The sequence below is a fragment of the Sinohyriopsis cumingii genome, chromosome 6 (genome assembly GCF_028554795.1).
Source record: "Sinohyriopsis cumingii isolate HCF-2022 chromosome 6, ASM2855479v2, whole genome shotgun sequence".
Taxonomy (NCBI): Eukaryota; Metazoa; Mollusca; class Bivalvia; order Unionida; family Unionidae; genus Sinohyriopsis; species Sinohyriopsis cumingii.
The window spans coordinates 77,584,379-77,605,969 of NC_142966.1; the positions used below are offsets into that span (position 1 = coordinate 77,584,379).

At 37.3% G+C, this 21,591-nt stretch overlaps 1 protein-coding gene across 2 annotated transcripts in view; it reads left to right on the forward strand.

Annotated features, from left to right (window-relative positions):
- LOC149797267 (epithelial cell-transforming sequence 2 oncogene-like) overlaps positions 1 to 21,591 on the forward strand; it is a 110,845-nt gene that overhangs the window by 44,737 nt on the left and 44,517 nt on the right. For both annotated transcript variants that reach the window (XR_016421790.1, XM_089961976.1), the window contains exons 13-16: positions 4,314 to 4,496; positions 6,072 to 6,175; positions 9,564 to 9,644; positions 14,373 to 14,481. Coding sequence is in view for 1 of the 2 variants with exons in the window: in XM_089961976.1 (XP_089818102.1) it covers positions 4,314 to 4,496; positions 6,072 to 6,175; positions 9,564 to 9,644; positions 14,373 to 14,481 (477 nt within the window). In the remaining variant the exon portion in view is untranslated. The remainder of the gene's footprint in view (positions 1 to 4,313; positions 4,497 to 6,071; positions 6,176 to 9,563; positions 9,645 to 14,372; positions 14,482 to 21,591) is intronic.

Here is a 21,591-nt window from a genome sequence, read left to right on the forward strand (position 1 = left end):
ATACAAGATCAGAATTCTTTTGGACATTTCTCTGTGGAGACGCAGATCCAGAGGTCTGTGGAGATTGCACATTTTGATACAAGTACACTGGTACAGTTCATGCAGGCAGAGGTGCGAGTACCAGTGACCAAATACCTGGGTAGAGATGTTGATGTATAAATTAGCATTACATGACAGTGTTGTTATATGACCACTCCAGTGGCCTAGTGGTTAGAGTGTCCACCTCGGATGTGGGAAGTCATGGGTTTGAACCCTGGCCAAGTCATACCAAAGACTTTTTAAATAAATGGTACTAACAGCTGCCTTGCTAGGCGCTCAGCATTAAGAGGTTAGTGTTAGGACTGGTTGGCCTGGTGTCAGGATAATGTGACTGGGTGGGACATCATGCTACATGTCTGCACTGTGGCATGATGCACTAGTGCTAGACATCACTATAAATTGCCATACTGCAGACATCTTAGGGATATGACTGAAAAATTGTTAAAGCTACATTAAAAAATCAAATCACACACAGACACACATAGTTTTGTTATGAAGGAATATTTGAGGCACTTGTTGCAAATGCAAGGGAGAGATACAAATACAGCATGATTCACACTTTGTTGAACATTATTAGAACCTGATATTGGATTAGAAGATGATGTTGTTGTTTTGTTATGGTTATGCTTGGTGAAATTTTCAATTTCTTATGGCTGTTTGTCTTTCCAGTTGCTACTTTTAAGTCACTCATCATACATGATCATGAAATCAGATAATAAAAACAATCAAACATGATATTGATATTTCTTACCATACAGAACTTCTGAGAAACACAACCTTCTTTTTTGCCACACATACGCTATTTAGTCATAGACCCAGATCTAATGTGCCAGCAGATCTAGGTCTGTGCAATTTGTTAGGAGTCATCAGTAGAACAAACAACATCGACCCTGAACTGCAGGTGCATTATGCTACAGCAGATAATGATCTCAGTTGTTTGCAGTTTGCCATGACTTATAAGGGAGTACATATGGTACTCATTTAATCTGAAGAGATTATAGCAAATTAAAGTTAAGTGCTTTTCCTATTGGCATCCCAGAACTTAATGTAATGGGGCACAAGTCCAGACCCTAGTTATCTAAAAGACAAAATCAACCCATTTAGTCTAAATCAGAATACAGAGCATAGAAATGTTATTAATCTTATTGCTGTTTTGCAAAATGAGGATAAAAAACAATCATTGCTTCAGTAAACTGGTTGATACAAATGCCACATGTGCAGAATTTTTGATACCTTGGATACACAATTCTATGTTAGGTTTTATCAGTTATGTCAAAATATGTTCCTCATTGTGTCTGGCTAATCTTTATTTCTATTGTATCTGGATAATCCATGTCTTGTATCTGGAAAATCTATGTATGTATAGTTTCTGGGTAATCTGTATTGTATCTGGATGATCCATGTCTTGTATCTGGATAATCCATGTATTGTATCTGGATAATCTATGTATGTATTGTTTCTGCATAATCTGTTTGATTTGTCTCTAGGATAATCTATGTATTGTGTGTCTGGATAATCTATGTTTCTATTGTATTCGGATGAAAATTTGGCATCATGCCCAGTGCAATAATTTCAACATAGTAAAAATCCTATGGATGAAAGTTTGTTTCTTGTTACTATACATACGTAGTGAATCTATGTGATCTTTTCACCAAGTCCAACACTAATGCCTTGTAAAACTGGGTTTTCCATTTAGATCAACTCAAACACATTGTTCTGACTTGACTTTTAATTTAGTCAGATTGGACTCTTCACTTAGTCCAAAACTAATACATTGTTTAAACTGGATTTTCACTTAGTTTAAAACTTTCATTTAGTCAAACATTCATACATTGTTAAAACTGGACTTGTCACTTTGTCCAACACTAATACTATGTTCAAACTGGATTTTTCACTTGGTCCAACACACTTAGTTCAACACTAATACATTGTTTGAACTTGACTTTTCATATAGTCCATCGCTAGTATATTGTTCAGCTGGACTTTTTATTTAGTCCATCACTAATACATTGTTCCAACTGGACTTTTCATTTAGTCCATCACTAATACATTGTTGTTTAAACTGGACTTTTCACTTAGTCCAACACTAATACATTGTTTAACTGGACTTTACACTTAGTCCAATACTAGTACATTGTTTCAATTGGACTTTTCACTTAGTTCAACACTAAAACATTGTTCCAGCTGGACTTTTCACTTAGTCCAATGCTAATACATTGTTCCAACAGGACTTCTAGTTTAGAGTGTTGTGTATTTTTCAGTTAATATTGTGTTGCTCAATAAAAATTAGACACCTGCCCATCTTGGAAATTTTTTAACCAACTGCAACATTTGATGCTGTTTCACCTGTAGCAATGTTTAAATAAAGATGAGAATGTTTTGCATTGAATATTCTCTGTGGCATGAAGGTAAAATTCTGTCTAGTGTGTTGTAACTTTGTATTGAATCACTGCCATCAAAGTTTAGGTTGTAAATTCACTTGTCAGGTTAATATGCTTTTGAACGATTATTGTATGTGGTTAGCCTCTCACTGTTTTGACATACCCATGCTATTAAAATTCAACTTGATTTACTTATTTGTTTTTTCCTTAACAGAAAAATACAGAAAATTGTTTTAGGTATTGTTTGACAAATCAGTTATGAATATAGTGGTCTTGAGGTGGAAGAAAAATTTGAGGAAAATCTATAATCACATGCTGACTATAAACCATTAAAGTTGTTGGCACCATCAGTATAACCAGGAGACATCATTGGTGTAAAAGTGACTGCATTAAAAAGTTTTCTATTACAACCAAATTCTGTAGCTTTTGAGTTATTTGACCTCACTGGCACATTACTATTGCTGAGCCTTTGAGTTGTTTGATCTCATGGACCCACTACTGTAGGCGAGTCTATGAGATGTTTAACTTTGCTGATCCAGAACTGTAGCTGAGTGTTTGAATTGTTGGACCTCACTAACCCAGTACTGTAGCTTTTGAGTCCTTGAGTTGTTTGACCTGACTGACCCAGTACTGTAGCTTTGCGTTTGAGTTGTTTGACTTTACTGACTGCACTGCTCCAGTGGCCTAGTAGTTTTAGCGTCTGCCTCAGATGCGGGAGGTCGTGGGTTCAAACCCAGGCTGAGACATACCAAAAACTTATAAAAATGGTACTAGCAGCTGCCTTGCTAGGCGCTCAGCATTAAGTGGTTAGTGTTGCGACTGGTCAGCCTGGTGTTAGGATAATGTGACTGGGTGGGACATCATACTACATGGCTGTGTCATGATGCCCCAGTGGTAGACGTCACTATAAACTGTCACACAGCAGACATTGTTGCAATATGACTGAAACATTGTTAAAGCTATGCTAAAAATCCAAAACTCACACACACGCACACACACACACACACACACACACACACACACACACACACACACACACACACACACACACACACACACACACACACACACACACACACACACACACACACACACACACACACACACACACACACACACACACACACACACACTCTTCACTGTCCGAGTGATGTAGCTTTTGAGTCTTTGAATCATTTGACCTCACTGACCCAGTGCTATAGCTAAGCCTTTGAGTTGGTTGACATCACTGACCCAATGATGTAGCTAAGCCTTTTTAGTTCTTTGACCTAACTGACCCAGTGCTGTAGCTAAGCCTTTGAGCTGGTTGACCTAACTGACCCAGTACTGTAGCTAAGCCTTTGAGTTGGTTGACCTCACTGACCCAGTACTGTAGCTAAGCCTTTTTAGTTGTTTGACCTAACTGACCCAGTGCTGTAGCTAAGCCTTTGAGCTGGTTGACCTCACAGATCCATGTCTGTAATCAGTTTTAGTCATGTAGGGAGTGTATGATTTGCTTGACCTCCCAGACCAAGTACTGTAGCTGAGTCTTTGAGTCGTTTGACCTCATTGACTCAGTACTGTAGCTTTTGAGTCTGAGTTGTTTGACCTTACTTATATGCCAGCATGCAAACACCTTAACGACATGGTATACTTTTAAAGGGGCACATACTTTGAAAATTTATGAAAGGACATGCAGATAATAGGAAATGCAGTAACTAATAATAAGTCCATTTGAGTACATAAACTCAGAAATCATAATAGGTTTTTTTTTTCTTATGGGCAACACATAAGCAAGACATAGGTAATACCTTTTTAACAGCATTGCTTTGATGTTTATGTTCAGATCCTTTGATCAGGGAATACATAACACTCCATTTAATTCTAGTTTATGTGCATTGTTATTTATTTCAGTGAACACAGAATGGCTGATACCATATAGCGATAGTTCACCACCAGAGAAATACTTCTGCCCAAGTAAGCTGGATATTTGGGCCAATGTGGCAGATCAAGCACTGGAAGCCATTAAATCCTGTAGGAACCAACTGTCGGCATTCTTCGATAAAGTTCATGGAGATATTGTGGCCCAGCTAGCTGGTAGGCATTAATTTAACAATAGATAATGGAAGACATTAAAAGATAATTTATCTGTATAGAAGTTTCAGACATTTGGATGGCAGTCCCCACACTCTTTATGTTCCCCTGGACCCACACATCCAACTCCCCCTTGGCCCTCTTCAGAACACGACCCAAGGAACAAAATCTAAAAGCAGTTAGGTAAATGATATGTTCTCCTACAAATGGATTTATAAAGTTTGCTATGAATATGTTTATCAATGTCATTTTAATTGGAGTTTTTAAATATTTGATCTGCAATTAATTCCATCTTTCCTCCAGGCAAGGGCTCAAATATCATACTCCTCTAGCAGATGGTCATCACAGGGTCAACCAACTGTGTATACCAAAGTTGGTAAATTTCTGCCTGGCAGATATGTCTACAGTGGAATGGCCAGACAGACGGTATTGCAATATCACCTTGCTAAAGAGGGGGGTGAAACATTTCATTTGGACATACTAGTTCTGTTATTTGTCAGGATAAGTTATCATGTAATTGAAAACTTTTATCTTGTTTAAGTGTCTTGAATTTATGGTTTGAAAAATTATATGAATTAATATTTAAGCCTTGTAACAGCTTTATCCATTATATTCTGTCTTTTTTTGGAACTATATAGCCACTTTTGTGCTGATGTTCCATTAAACACTACTGCATAATTATCTGTGTATTCCAAGAAGTCTAGGTAATGTATGTTGTGCTTTGTAATGAATTTTCTGCATGATTTTGGACTCTGTTTTTAGACACCATAATTGGGATAATATTTGTTGTACTGTGCAATGTATTTTCTGTATGTTTTTAGATGCTGTTTTTTTTTTCAGAAACTAAAATTTGTATGTGAAAATAATTTTTTAATGCCTTGTATGTTTCAGATGATGCTTTGCAATAATTTGTTTACAGAATGTATATTTTTGGGCAAACTCTTAGAAGACCTGAGTCTGATTCTCAAGTATTATGAGTCTTTGTCATGGTGGTTCTCTTTGAAAGAATGCACAAAGTCATGGCACTATTTTCTGGTGGAAGAACCATGGCAGTATTTTCTGGTGGAAGAACATGTATCAAATACAAGAAATAGGAAAGAAAAACCTGTTTTTTATTCATTACCCTTAATGTAAAAATAGAAATATTACTTTGTATACTTCATCGTAGCACATTATCGTTGGCACTAATGTTTTTATTGTCATATGGGTGGGTTGTCTGTGAAGGGTAATTATTTTATTTGTCTCCTGTTTGTCTTTGGGCATGTAATTAAATGATGTCTTTGGAAAGCGAATAAATTTGTTTTTTTTTTCTTCATCCAAAAACATACAGAAAATACTGTTGTTAGTGTTAAAGCATAATAGATTTTAATGCAGTTGGAACTAGTTTCAGCTTTACCAAGATGTCTTGAATTTTAAAACATTTGATTGCTCAAAAGCATTATTTTATGCCATTGTTTTTAGGTTAGATTTGATATCTGACAGAAGTTCAGTTTTTGAAATTCAGGACTGGATTTGTGGTGACTTTCTGAAGTACCTTTACTCACCATGACACCATGCATCTTTCATTTTATTCTTCAGGTCAGGTGGTTTTTGATGTTATAGGACAGGCCAACATTCATGGGGTTCACAAGATTACTACATTCTTAACAGATGGACTTCGACTACTAGGACAACAAAATAATGTTAGTTCTTACAGGTTTTTTAAAAAAAGATTTTGTTTGCATTTTTTTCCTTTTTCTCTTTGTGGAATACTTTGATGTTTATTATTTTATTGTCTCTCCTGAGGAAACTGTTGTCCAAAGCAAGATACAGAAATCATACAAGTTTTGTAATGTTTTCTACATGGCTTTAATGCTGTTTACCTTGCCAATAACTTAATGAGTTAACTTCACAAATATGCCGGATAATGCAGATTTCCTCAGTATTTTTTAAGTAAGTTTCCATCAAGAAAGCAGAAAATCTGAGACCAGATTTTTCAGAGTGAAAAGAATTATAGCATTGTTGCATTGTAACCTAGAGAACTTCTCTGAATTTGAGGGAATGCCTTGAATGTCTTCAAATTTTGAAGAAAAAAAGTTTGTTTTATTCTTTAAAAAAAGTCATTGAATTTATTCAAGAAGTCCTTGATTTTACATGCTGAAATCCTAAGCAAAGATTTTCACACAGTATAAGATTACATATGTCATAGGTGGGGCCAGGTGTCTGAAATCTTGGACCAAGCTTTTCACACAGTATGATAAGATTACATAATCATAGGTGGGGCCAGGTGTCTGAAACCAAGCTTTCCATACAGTATTTATAGGTTACTGCATTTGTATGGGAAAATATGAACAAGTTTTTCTGATGGATATACTGCACGACCTTGGGAGTATATACTGCATGACCTTGGGAGTGCAGTATATCCTTCTGACAAAACGAATTAATATTTTCCCATACAAATGCAGTGACCTTTTTATTATATGCTCATTTTCTTATTCTTCCTAAGGCTTAATTATATAAACAAAGATACACAGCAAGAAACAAAGCAACCAAATTTATGCTGTATCACTACACATCAGCAACATTATTAATGTGCACATAACTCCGCCCAGATTAATTTTAACTTAGTTCTGCACTAGACATCACTTTTGAACGAAAAAAGTATTTTGGTCTACTTATAATTGAAATTTAGAGTCATATTGTGAATGAATGCACATTGCAACAATTTTTCCATTTGGTCTGGATTAAAAAGATTTTTGTGTTTATGTCATTTCTACTAAATTTTGTGATTATGGACTGGATTTATCTGTGTCAATTCTACATGAAGTACATCTGATTTCAGCAGCAAAGGAGCAGTATGTAGACATCTGCAAGTGTGTTTCTGTTCTGTCATTGAATGTTTGGAATCATGATGTGGGAAAAATGTGAAGTCTTTCACTTGTAATTATCAAAAAGATGCTATGGCATATAATGTTCATTTCATTTTAAGTGCAGTAAGGAGGATATAATTGCACTTGGAATGTAGTCATAATTAAAGTACAATTTCGAAATGTGTAATCAAGCTTTAGAACCCTTGACATGGCTCATGTAATTTGGATTTGCAGAAATAAGAAAGTACATTTTGAGGAAATTCAGGATGTAAAACTTTAAGTATATTTTTTGCCATTCTTATTACCAACTAAGGAAGGCACGGTTATGTCTTGTCAATTGCATATTATTTGTAGGGATCCAGCAATTTTATGACTTGTCTGGCATCTATCGCTAGCCTAAATCTGAAACATTGTATCAAAAAAGTTAACGCAGAATATTGCAAAGCAGCTGGTATGTGGCAGTCCACGAAACATCTGCTTTTGTTAATTCAGAAGCAAATTTAATTAACCAGAATGTAAAATTTCTACTACATGAGTGTACGTGATTTGTTTACAAAGTTGTTGCTAATACACTATTGGGCACATGTGTCCTGCTCATGAGTGCAATATGATGGTGTGCAGTATCATAAAATATTGCATGATTCTGACAATGTAAAGTTAACAGAGACAAAAATGAGCATATAATAAGATAAGATTACATATGTCATGGGTGGGGCCAGGTGTCTGAAATCCTGGAACTAGCTTTTCACAGTCTGAAATCCTGGACCAAGCTTTTCACACAGTATGATGAGATTACATATGTCTGAGGTATGGCCAGGTGTCTGAAATCCTGGACCAAGCTTTTCACACAGTATGATAAGATTACATATGTATGATGTGGGGCCAGGTGTTTGAAATCCTGGACCAAGCTTTTCACACAGTATGATAAGATTACATATGTATGATGTGGGGCCAGGTGTCTGAAATCCTGGACCAAGCTTTTCACACAGTATGATAAGATTACATATGTATGATGTGGGGCCAGGTGTCTGAAATCCTGGACCAAGCTTTTCACACAGTATGATAAGATTACATATGTATGATGTGGGGCCAGGTGTCTGAAATCCTGGACCAAACTTTTCATACAGTATGATAAGATTACATATGAATGAGGTGGGGCCAGGTGTCTGAAATCCTGGACCAAGCTTTTCACACAGTATGATAAGATTACATATGTATGATGTGGGGCCAGGTGTCTGAAATCCTGGACCAAGCTTTTCACACAGTATGATAAGATTACATATGTATGAGGTAGGGCCAGGTGTTTGAAATCCTGGACCAAGCTTTTCACATAGTATGATAAGATTACATATGTCCAAGGTGATGCCAGATATCTGAAATCCTGGACCAAGCTTTTCACACTGTATGATAAGATTACATATGTCTGAGGTGGGGCCAGATGTCTGAAATTTTGGATATTTTGCCTATGTTTGATATGGGGTCAGGGGTATAAAATATTGGACCTAAAGAGCAAAAATGAAACCCCTCTGCTTATATGTTAATAAAATAAGTCCTTAACAAGTTCTAGAAGCATCTGCCAGTAGAAAACTCATTCAGAATCAGTTATTTTGATCTGCTAGGAAAAAAAGAAAGGAAGGCTCATTTCTGCTACTTCGTCTCAGGTGAGAACTTTAAAACTTCCAGAAACAAAGGAGTTGATATATTGTTGTCATATATTGTTCTTGGAATCAGCAGTGAACATGAAAGTTTATGGTCATCAGTGGGGCAAGGGGCAAGGACAGAAGTTACATGGGTCCTTGGATCTTACAGATGAATGGTGTCTTCTTTGAATCCAGCTGTCAGAGGTATAATTGAAATTATCCATTGCAAACATAGAATACGATGCAGTTATACCAACTTTTAAAAAGCTATGTCAGTAATTAGCTTGAATTGATATCTCTCCAGAAGCACTGTTATTCTTACAATCTTTAGACGTCTGTCAAGAGCAACACCTTATATTTGCTCTGAGGCAGATGCCAACGATTTGTGAGAAAGAAAATTGTCTTCTTCTAAAAGTAAATATTCTTAAACTAGTTAATATATGCTTAAATTTTTCTTTATGCTAACCAGTTGCTTGTACATTTAGACACAGGTCCATACAAATTAAATAGTTTAAAGATACTGACTTTTTATATGACCTACACGTCTTTCACTATACTTGAATTCTTTCCCCTTCCATCAGGTAAATCCACTAGAATTTCTTGGCCAATACCTTCTGGAACAGGCAGGTGTGAGTGATCTGCACTTCACTGGTACAAAACAAGTAAGAGATCTCAATCATTTTACCTTGAACAAGTTTTCAAAAGTGTTTGAGCATGTCAGTAGGTTTTTTTTGCCCATCCTATGATTCCTGCTTTTGAAAAACAAATTTGAAAATGTGTAGTAGATGTGATCACTGCTTGGAATTAAAAAAATTCAATGCTGTTTATATCATAGGCTATCAATTGTTGACAATCCAGCAACTTTCACATCATTATGCTATACATTATACCAGTATTCTTTTGTTTCATGTATACTTGACTCTCAATATTTTTTCTATCATTTTGAACGTGTTTGTCTCTCTGTCTCACTCTCTCATTTTGTCTTGACAGACACAGATGGATGGATGGATGGATGGATGTTGCTTACAGTTGCGGAATACTTAAGAATGGCAGTGTAATATAAATCCTTATCATATCTGTTTATCACTGTATTACCATGATGGATATGGGCACCAGCATTGTTCTATGAAAGAATAAATGCATGACAACTTCCTCCATTTGTGGTTTTCTTGGTGTCCTTTACTTATGGTTTTCATGGTGTCCTCCACTTGTGGCTTTCATGGTGTCCTTCACTTGTGGTTTTCTTGGTGTTCTCCACTTGTGGTTTTCCTGGTGTCCTCCACTTATGGTTTTCATGGTGTCCTCCACTTGTGGTTTTCCTGGTGTCCTCCACTTGTGGTTTTCATGGCATCCTCCACTTGTGGTTTTCATGGTATCCTCCACTTGTCATTTTCTTGATGTCCTCCACTTGTGGTTTTCTTGGTGTCCTCCACTTGTGGTTTTCATGGTGTCCTCCACTTGTGGTTTTCTTGGTATCCTCCACTTGCAGTTTTCATGTTGTCCTCGACTTGTAGTTTTCATGGTGTCCTCCACTTGTTGTTTTCTTGGTGTCATCCACTTGTGGTTTTCATGGCATCCTCCACTTGTGGTTTTCATGGTGTCCTCCACTTGTGGTTTCCTGGTGTCCTCTACTTGTGGTTTTTATGATGTCCTGCACTTGTCATTTTCTTGATGTCCTCCACTTGTGGTTTTCTTGGTGTCCTCCACTTGTCGTTTTCATGGTGTCCTCCACTTGTCGTTTTCTTGGTGTCCTCCACTTGCGGTTTTCATGGCATCCTCCACTTGTGGTTTTCATGGTGTTCTCCACTTGTGGTTTCCTGGTGTCCTCCACTTGTGGTTTTCATGGTGTCCTCCACTTGTCATTTTCTTGATATCCTCCACTTGTGGTTTTCTTGATGTCTTCCACTTTTGGTTTTCATGGTGTCCTCCACTTGTGGTTTTCATAGTGTCATCCACTTGTAGTTTTCTTGATGTCTTCCACTTGTGGTTTTCATGGTCTCCTCCACTTGTGGTTTTCTTGATGTCCTCCACTTGTTGCTTTCTTCCACTTGTGGTTTTTATGGTGTCCTCCACTTGTCATTTTCTTGATGTCCTCCACTTGTTTTTTTCTTGGTGTCCTCCACTTGTGGTTTTCATGGAGTCATCCACTTGTGGTTTTCATAGTGTCCTCCACTTGTAGTTTTCTTGGTGTCCTCCACTTGTAGTTTTCTTGGTGTCCTCCATTTGTAGTTTTCATGGTGTCCTCCAGTTGTGGTTTTCTTGGTAACTTCCACTTGTGGCTTTGTTGGTGTCCTCCACTTGTGTTTTTTGTGGTGTCCTTCATTTGTGGTTTTCATGGAGTCTTCCACTTGTGGTTTTCATTTCTTCCACTTGTTGTTTTTGTGATGTCCTCCACTTTGTGGTTTTCATGGTGTCCTCCACTTTTTATTTCTTGGTGTCCTCCACTTGTGGTTTTCTTGGTGTCCTCCACTTGTGGTTTTCTTGGTGTCCTCCACTTGTCATTTTCTTGATGTCCTCCACTTGTGGTTTTCTTCGTGTCCTCCACTTGTGGTTTTCATGGTGTCCTCCACTTGTGGTTTTCTTGGTGTCTTCCACTTGCAGTTTTCATGTTGTCCTCGACTTGTAGTTTTCATGGTGACCTCCACTTGTCATTTTCATGGTGTCCTCCACTTGTCATTTTCTTGGTGTCCTCCACTTGTGGTTTTCATGGCATCCTCCACTTGTGGTTTTCATGGTGTCCTCCACTTGTGGTTTCCTGGTGTCCTCCACTTGTGGTTTTCATGATGTCCTCCACTTGTGGTTTTCATAGTGTCATCCACTTGTAGTTTTCACGATGTCTTCCACTTGTGGTTTTCATGGTATCCTCCACTTGTCATTTTCTTGATGTCCTCCACTTGTGGTTTTCTTGGTGTCTTCCACTTGTGGTTTTCATGGTGTCCTCCACTTGTGGTTTTCTTGGTGTCCTCACTTGTAGTTTTAATGTTGTCCTCAACTTGTAGTTTTCATGGAGTCCTCCACTTGTCATTTTCATGGTGTCCTCCACTTGTTATTTTCTTGGTGTCCTCCACTTGTGGTTTTCATGGCATCCTCCACTTGTGGTTTTCATGGTGTCCTCCACTTGTGGTTTTCATAGTGTCATCCACTTGTAGTTTTCACGATGTCTTCCACTTGTGGTTTTCATGGTATCCTCCACTTATCATTTTCTTGATGTCCTCCACTTGTGGTTTTCTTGGTGTCCTCCACTTGTGGTTTTCATGGTGTCCTCCACTTGTGGTTTTCTTGGTGTCCTCCACTTGTGGTTTTCATGGCATCCTCCACTTGTGGTTTTCATGGTGTTCTCCACTTGTGGTTTCCTGGTGTCCTCCACTTGTAGTTTTCATTTTGTCCTCCACTTGTCATTTTCTTGATGTCCTCCACTTGTGGTTTTCTTGATGTCCTCCACTTTTGGTTTTCATGGTGTCCTCCACTTGTGGTTTTCATAGTGTCATCCACTTGTAGTTTTCTTGATGTCTTCCACTTATGCTTTTCATGGTACCCTCCACTTTGGTTTTCATGGTGTCCTCCACTTGTGGTTTTCATGGTGTCCTCCACTTGTGGTTTTCTTGATGTCCTCCACTTGTTGCTTTCTTCCACTTATGGTTTTTATGGTTTCCTCCACTTGTCATTTTCTTGGTGTCATCCACTTGTGGTTTTCATGGAGTCATCCACTTGTGGTTTTCATAGTGTCCTCCACTTGTAGTTTTCTTGGTGTCCTCCATTTGTAGTTTTCATGGTGTCCTCCAGTTGTGGTTTTCTTGGTAACTTCCACTTGTGGCTTTCTTGGTGTCCTCCACTTTTGATTTTTGTGGTGTCCTTCATTTGTGGTTTTCATGGAGTCTTCCACTTGTGGTTTTCATTATATCCTCCACTTGTGGTTTTTGTGGTGTCCTCCACTTTGTGGTTTTCATGGTGTCCTCCACTTTTTATTTTCTTGGTGTCCTCCACTTGTGGTTTTCTTCATGTCCTCCACTTGTGGTTTGTATGGTGTTCTCCACTTGTCATTTTCTTGATGTCCTCCACTTGTCATTTTCTTGATGTTCTCCACTTGTGGTTTTCTTGGTGTCCTCCACTTGTGGTTTTCATGGTGTCCTCCACTTGTGGTTTTCATAGTGTCCTCCACTTGTGGTTTTCATGGTGTCCTCCACTTATGGTTTTCTTGGTGTCCTCCACTTGTGGTTTTCTTGGTGTCTCCACTTGTGGTTTTCTTGGTGTCTTCCAATTGTGGTTTTCATGGTATCCTCTTCTTGTGGTTTTCTTGGTGTCCTCCACTTGTGGTTTTCGTGATATCTTGCATTTGTGGTTTTCATGGTGTCCTCCACTTGTGGTTTTCATTTTATTGTCCATTTATGGTTTTCTTGATGTCCTCCACTTGTGGTTTTCATGGTGTCTTCCACTTCTGGTTTTCATGGTGTCTTCCACTTGTCATTTTCTTGGTGTCCTCCACTTTTGGTTTTCATGGTGTCCTCCACTTGTGATTTTCATAGTGTCCTCCACTTGTAGTATTCTTTGTGTCCTCCACTTGTGGTTTTTGTGTGTCCTCCACTTATGATTTCCATGGTGTCCTCCACTTATGGTTTTCATGGTGTCCTCCACTTTTAGTTTTCATGGTGTCCTCCACTTATCATTTTCTTGGTGTCCTCCACTTGTGGTTTTCTTATTGTCTTCGAGTTGTTGTTTTCATGGTGTCTGCCACTTGTCAATTTCTTGGTGTCCTCGACTTGTGGTTTTTATGGTGTCCTCCACTTGTTGTTTTCTTTGTGTCCTGCACTTGTGGTTTTCTTGGTGTCCTCCACTTGTGGTTTTCATGGCATCCTCCATTTGTGGTTTCCATGGTGTCCTTTGAGGATCCAATTAAGCATGGTCCTTGTAAAAGGTGCCAAGAACATTTTCCAGGTGCATGATTAGGTGATTATTCAGTTAAACTTTGCATCAAATGTCCTTAATAAGAAAAGAATGGATGCTGATGGATAGATGCACAAGTGATTTTTTTTATTACCATTTAACTTTCCATGACTGATTTCTCTTGATTTGTTAAAGATTCTTGTCAAACTCTTGTTTTTGATGTTAGATTGTCATGTTATGTAGAAGTCTCATTGAAGAGCACATTTCTGCTTGGTTGACCCCTGACCTTCAGGAACAAGATTTGAGATAGCAATCACCCAGGCTGTATTCAGGATACCTTAGTAACAAAATGAAGGTATGATAATGAATGTGATAAAAAATGCCATGAAAATGAAAACCATTAAGTTTGTGCAACTTATAGGAAGCTAAATTATTTAGATACGTATATAGATACATTGATACATAAATAAATAAGTACCTATGTATGTACTTTTCTGTCCTTTCATCAGTTTGCAGAACCTCAGAAGTTCCCATTAGAAGAGGAAGATGAAGTAAATAGGCGCCAGGAAAACAAAAATAGTGAGGAAAAGGGGACAGAGGAGCTTCAAGCAGAATCAGGTATCAACATAAGATATGTAGAATCAGGAAGTGGAGACGGGGGGGGGGAGAAGAAAATATTTATAAGGTGACAAGGTATTTTGATAGATGTTAGCCAAACTTTGATACAAATTTACACAAGCAGAATACATCATGGTAAATGAAATTGTTACCAATTACATTTTTCCATTTAACATGGTTTTAGTTCCTTTCTCAGTGACATTTCCTGTTAGGAGTATATCCACTTCCTAACAAGTCCAGTCCTCTTAGGCTGAACAAAAATGTTTGCTTTGTCTTTTCGCTTCTTGTAGTAACAGAGGTGCTAAACCTTCTGTTTGCCATGTTGGAAGTCATACAAAAGTTATCTCCCGTGGATATTTGTACTGGTGCCAATTTCTTCTGTTGTCAGTTACTACCTCCACTCATGCATGGGAATGATGGGATTCAAGTTCATCTTGGTTTCAATGGCTGGTTTTTGCGTCTGAACACAGCCTAAACCCTTTCATCAAGAATCCAGGTAACAGCCATGTGTGTGAGTCTGTCTTTCACATGGCTTTTTGCTTAACAGATCAGCTCAACACTCACATTCCAATTAAATAGTTGTATTTGTTAATATTCGGCTTGCAGAAAGAGATGCCTTCCTCTTCTTGTCTGCTCTTCTGAAGGTCACCACAAATCTATTCTTTGACGACAACTGATTATTTATACATTCACCATTTTAGCAGAGCATACCATGCTGTGATGCTATCTGTTTGTATGGTTGTCGGCTCAGTGGCTCTGTTTTTCTTTTTCACATGATAACTGTAGTTCTACAGTACATACTTTCACCGAACTGTGAGAATAACTTGCAATTGGGGCAAGGAAGAAGCCTGTTAATATTGGGATCAAAACGTCAAATGTCAAGATCACCATAACTGAAATAAGAAAAATGGTTTCTGTACAATACTATTTTTAGAACATCACTTAACTGGACCAAACTTTGTGGACAATATGAACTTGGCATAAGTTGGAAGCCTATTGATTTGAGGTCAAAGTTCAAGATCACTGTTACTTAATGAAGAAAAATGGTTTGCAGACAAAAATATTGGTTTTGCATAATATGTCTGTATTAAACATTGTTGATAACTTGCTTTTTGGGTATGAAATAAATCTATGAGTTTGGGGGTCAACAGATCAAGGGTCAAGATCACTGTGTCTGAAAGATGAAAAATGGTTTCTACACAGAACTTTGTTTTTGGTTACAGAGTTCAGAACCCTCTTAATCAAGTCATTTGTCCACAGGAAGATGCCTTGTAAATCATCTTAACCTTGTCTACCATTCACTTAGAGAATCGTATTTCATCAGAGGAATTTTTTTTCTTCATTTGGTCTTGCCAATGTAGCAACAGTTGTCATTGCTCTGGGCCTCTTGTTTATGAGGTTATTGCCTTGGGCCTCTTGTTTATGAGCTTATTGTCTTGGGCTTCTTGCTTAGGAGGTTGTTGCCTTGCACCTCTTGTTTATGAAGTTATTGCCTTGGGCTTCTTGTTTAGGAGATCACAACAAATGATTGTCCTATCCCATTGGCAGTGAAAAGATTTACCACTGGACCAAATGATCAAAGTTTCAGACAGTATGAGTTACCATCTCAGCAAATAGCAGGACCTCGCTTGGTTTATGGTGGGCATCCCAATGCAGGAACAAGTGCTGGAAGGTACGATCAGCATATATACCAGCATGAGAGGCTGGGTTTCTATCTTCTTTTGTCCTTCCATGAAATGAGGAGGATTTGTTCCTTTTTGGGAACATTCATTAAACGTAAATTTCCTTGAGATGAAGGCCATGGTAATACCTTTCAGTTGCAGCATGAAACACTGTGGATTTGATTGTCACCTGTTACTAAAAAGTGGGGAACCAAGTCCTTGGATGTCTGCCTTCTGATTTGGGATTTTCTCTGGTAAAGTAGTCATCAGCAAATTAACAGACAAGCCTGTCATATCCCAGGAAGCTTTGTCTTCTGTGACCCACTGTCTTAATGGAATCAGCAAATCCACAGAAGCCTGTCACATCACAGGCATGCTCTATGTCTTCCATGACCCACTGTCTTGATGGAATAAGCAAATCCACAGACAAGTCTGTCACATCCCAGGGATGCTCTGTGTCTTCCATGACCCACTGTCTTGATGAAATCAGCATATCCGCACTGAATGGTCCATTCAGCCCTCAGTCTTCATTCAAATTTGTGCATCATGTTGTTGACTTGTTGTGAACCTATTTGCAGAAGGGTGGTACTCAAAGCTCCCAATTATCATTTCTCCAGTCCCATGTGCAAAAGCCTGGGCAGGCCATACCCATGGAGAAGTTTTAATGCGTGTGGCTTTCACTCAACCACTCTGATTCACTTTATCTTGATGACTAAGTTACAGATTTGCAAGTTAGCTTGCATTATTCGAGGACTACTGTTCCTCATTTTCAGACATGTTTCAACATGGAAGGAAGGAGATAGGTCAGAACAAAGAAATCTCTAAACTTGCTTGCAAACTTTAACTTATTTTAACCGAAGATTTTGGCTCTTTGTCTAAAATTGAATCCTTCATGTTTTGAGACAGTTACCGTAAGTATCATAGTGATACATGTAAGTGTATTGTGTTGAGTATATTGATGACAGGGACAAATATCTGTCGAAATTCACTCTAAGGACAAGTGCTTAGAAAAATTTTCTCCATAACTTCATAGTAGATTTTAAATATTTGAAGAGAAAAATTCAGGCCTTCTTTTCACTGCAAGATATACAATTTTTAAGGGCTTCTTGTCAAAATTTTAAACAGCATTTCTAAATTGATATGTTCATATCAAACATATGCAGTTTAAGTTGGGTAAAGTAAAAATACTTTTGTTCTGTAATTGAAATGAGTTGCATGCAGATTTAAATTGATTTTAATAGTTATTAGTTTGGTACAATGTCATATGTCTAATTCAGATGTTATGGGAGAATCTAAGAAAATATATAGCTTTTGTATTTAAAGAATGCACATTTTCTAAGCCGAAATGTTTTTAATTCCATTCAGTAAGGGTAATAAGTGAACATTGAAGAAATCAATTTAATCCAAGAAAAAACTGCAAAACAATTGGAAATATTTTCTTCAAAATTGTGGAACCCTGGCGGACACATCTAGGTTAAGGTTTCTTGTTGTCACTCATTTTTCTATAACTGCTTGATATTTTGAACAGTAATCTCATCACATACATCTTTTAGCACTACATCAGTCCCTGGGTTCTGCCAATGGCAGAGGCGGTGGGGATAGAATTACATAGAGACAATTTTGGGTTGAAATTTTTGTAACTACTCAACTCTATTTGAAGCACTTTACACCTTTTTAAGCAACTGCACATTTTGCAACAAATGGTCACCAGTCTAAATCTTTGGTTATGAAGGGAAACTTGCTATCAGTGATTTATTGTAAGTCTACAAAAACACCATTTCATGATAATAATTTGGTTTCTTTGTTTTATTTAACCAGTTTTGATATGGGACTTTGTATTTTACTTGATATAGGACTTTATATTTAAAAGATCTTGCATTAGTTTGATTTCCAGTGTTCTGTGATGTAATTTACAGGACTTGTTTTCTCCTGAACTGTCAGCCCATCTGACCTGGATTTCTGCAGCACATCTGTAGCAAGGTTTGTTGGTTTTTAGCCATGTTTGTTTTGGGCTTTATATTAATGTGTAAATGAATGTATTTGATTCATGGCATTTCAGTACAGTTACAGGTTTCATGGCATTTCAGTACAGTTACAGGTTTCATGGCATTTCAGTACAGTTACAGGTTTAATGGCATTTCAGTACAGTTACAGGTTTCATGGCATTTCAGTACAGTTACAGGTTTTATGGCATTTCAGTACAGTTACAGGTTTCATGGCATTTTATTGCCCATTCTCATGACTTTGGTTCTGTTACATTACCTTACCAAGGTTTGTTGGATCTCCACTAACCTCAACCTGCCATGGTTCATGCCCTTAACATGAAATGTAATGCTTATATATTAATATTGTGCAAAACTTTTAAACTTGCCTTAAAAAGTGTTCAACTATATTTGCTTAATTTATTAATAGTTGATAAATGTTTATAAACTCCAAACTTTTTGCCAGCTACCATTTTCACAAACATGTAAAGATTTGTCCAGAAGTACGTCTATAGTTAGTGCCCCAGATATGAATGCCATGAGATATAAGACTGGAATGTGACAATTACCGTATTTACCACATATGTTGGGACACCGTATTTGTTGGGACACCATAAATTAATTTTAAAAGTAATTTTTTTGTGCACTGTATGTTCTGGGACACATCGTTTTTTTTTGAGTCGTAAGTTGTGGGACACCTTTTAAGTCATTCGAAAATTACATGTCGGAAATTGCAATCCAACTGAAATTTTATTTTTTAAATATAAAACTGTACTTGAGATAAAACTCTTTAATCCACTGCAGCAGCATCTCATCAACACAACCCTTCTCCTGCACACGTACGGTCTATGATTTTGGTACATGAATAAATTTTTTTAACTTTCTCATACCATGAAAAATTGTTGGAGGTAACACACCACCTGAAGTGGAAACTGCAAGAACAAAAGGAAGATTTTTTTCAAATCTGCACTTTTGATGCCCATCTTATCGTCAGTCCATCCAGGAATGCGATCAAAGTACACTAGAGTTTCATCCATGTTAATGATCGTATTGTCGGCGAAATGATCTGTTTCTCTTCTGGCCATCACGAATTCATCACATGATTTTATTTTCTCCAAATCTTCTGGATGATGCTGGGTCATCGATGTTTGCGCACAAAGCACTATATTGTGCAACTTTAAAAACTGTTCCATTGTTTTACTTTATTGTCAAACTTTTTGTGAATACTGTTGAAAAGGAACCAAAGTTAGCTTCCATATTTTGGTCGTCTTTGTATATTCAAAGCTAAAAAAATAAATCGGCACACTTAAAAGAATCCAGTAGTCGGCATCTGAGGTCAGCTTGCTTTGCAATAAAATAACCATTGTATTGATATCCTTTAAAAAAAATCGGCTTCCGAGTCCAAAGTCGACTTCCAACGTCTGCTTGCTTTGTAATAAAAATAACCTTTGTCTTTGATGTCCTGTCGGCAAGTTCAAAGAAGTTTACTGCTGGCTGCCTGTTGTGTTTATTTACCACCAGGGTTTATATGTGCTTGGCATCTTTAGTAATAATTAATACAAAGGTGCACTGATGTCTGCGGATAAATATTAATGATACTTATGTAACCCATGCTAGCGAAAAGATTGTCATTTGCACTCAAGTGAATGTGTTTTAAAATAATGATTTTTATTTACAAGATACTGTCATACAGTATAGTTCTCTTCTGGCCTTAACGAATTCATCACATGATTTTATTTTCTCCAAATATTCTGGGTGACGCTGGGTCATCGACATCTGTGCACAAAGCACTATATTGTGTCACTTTGAAATTTGTTCCATTGTTTCAATTTATTTTCAAAATTCCCGTGAATACAGTTGAAAAGGAACCCAAGTATGCTTCCATATCTCGGCCGTCTTTGTATATTCAAAAAAAAATAAAAGAATCGGCTCACTTCACAGAATCCATAGTCAACTTCCGATGTTGGCTTGCTTTGCAATAAAATAACCTTTGTATTGATATCCTTTACAAAATAAAGTAACCGGGGTTGGTTTCTGAGATCGCCTGCTTTGTAATAAAAATAACCTTTTGTCTTTGATGTCCTGTCGGTAGGTTCAAAGAAGGAGTTAACTGCTTGCTGCCAGTCATGTTTATTCACCACCAGGGCTTATGTGTACTTGTTATAGTAAGGATAATTATGTAACCCTAGCAGGTGAAAAGACTGTCACTTGTACTCGAGTGAATGTGTTTTCAAATGATGATTTTTTTTTGGCGAGATATTGTCATACAGTAGACCTGGATATAATTCAATCTTGATTATTTTGCACCCAACACCGTGTCATGCGTGAATGGCGTCTTCAAGATATCAGTTGACTATTTCCCTCTTGTATGCGATTTTGTTGGCTCCAGTTTTCAGTTGGATAACATGTTCAAACCTTTGAGCACAACCAAACACAGTTGTTTCTCAGTGTTCATGTCAATGAACAACATGGTGTGTGGTATCGGACATAATTGATACACGCTACATTATGGAAGCCTACGCTACTTACACGGATTTCGTGGAAATATTTTATTCTTTAATGCTCATGTTGAGAAAAAGGAATAAATGATAACAACACAAGGTTAGTTTCTTTCTTTTTATAATCAATTAAGCGTTTTATTTATCTGTTTTATTGCGACGTGCAGTTGGGGGTGGGGGCACAAATGCAATATCAGTTTATTTCATTCTTAAGTCATGGGACATGTGACCAAAGTGAAAAAATGTTTCACCATAAGTTTTGGGACAGGAAAAAAAATAATTATTTTATCGTGTCCCAACATATGTGGTAAATACGGTAGGCCAATATGTGTAATTCAATCATTTATGGTAGCCTGTATAATTAATTTTTTTAATTTCTCTTACACGCATATGAACTGCAATAAAACAATGATGGCAGAAATATCAGAGAAAAAATTAAGATATATTTATTATTTTTTTTATTTCCAAGTTTCAATATGTGGTAAATTTTTATAAGATTTATTTCAATGTTATTAAAAACAAAGCTTTTTTCCATATATTTAAATATTTAAGTGAAAAATTTCATTTGGTATAGTTGTTCATTTTAGTCATTTTTCCTAACATGGTAAAAGAAGTACATTTTGCAGAAAACAAGTTTTTGCTTTGCCTTTTGCCATCACAAAAATATTTATCTTGAGTTTTCTGCAAATAAAAAAGTTCAGTAAACCAACATATGAACAGCTGCCCTGGCTTGAACATCTAATACTCGCTCCAGGGCCACAAACTTGAGGATTTGTTGTTGTTGTTGTTGTTGTAGGGTTAAACCCATTTTTCAGCACACGATAGGCTATACATGGCGGCCAGTATTAATAGTGGAGGAAGAACCATGGAAAACCCCGGAAAGAACCACCGACCCACGAGAAGCTCTGGCAAGCTTTCTCACATACCCATATTGGCTGAATCCGAGACTCGAACCCATGCAGACAGAGG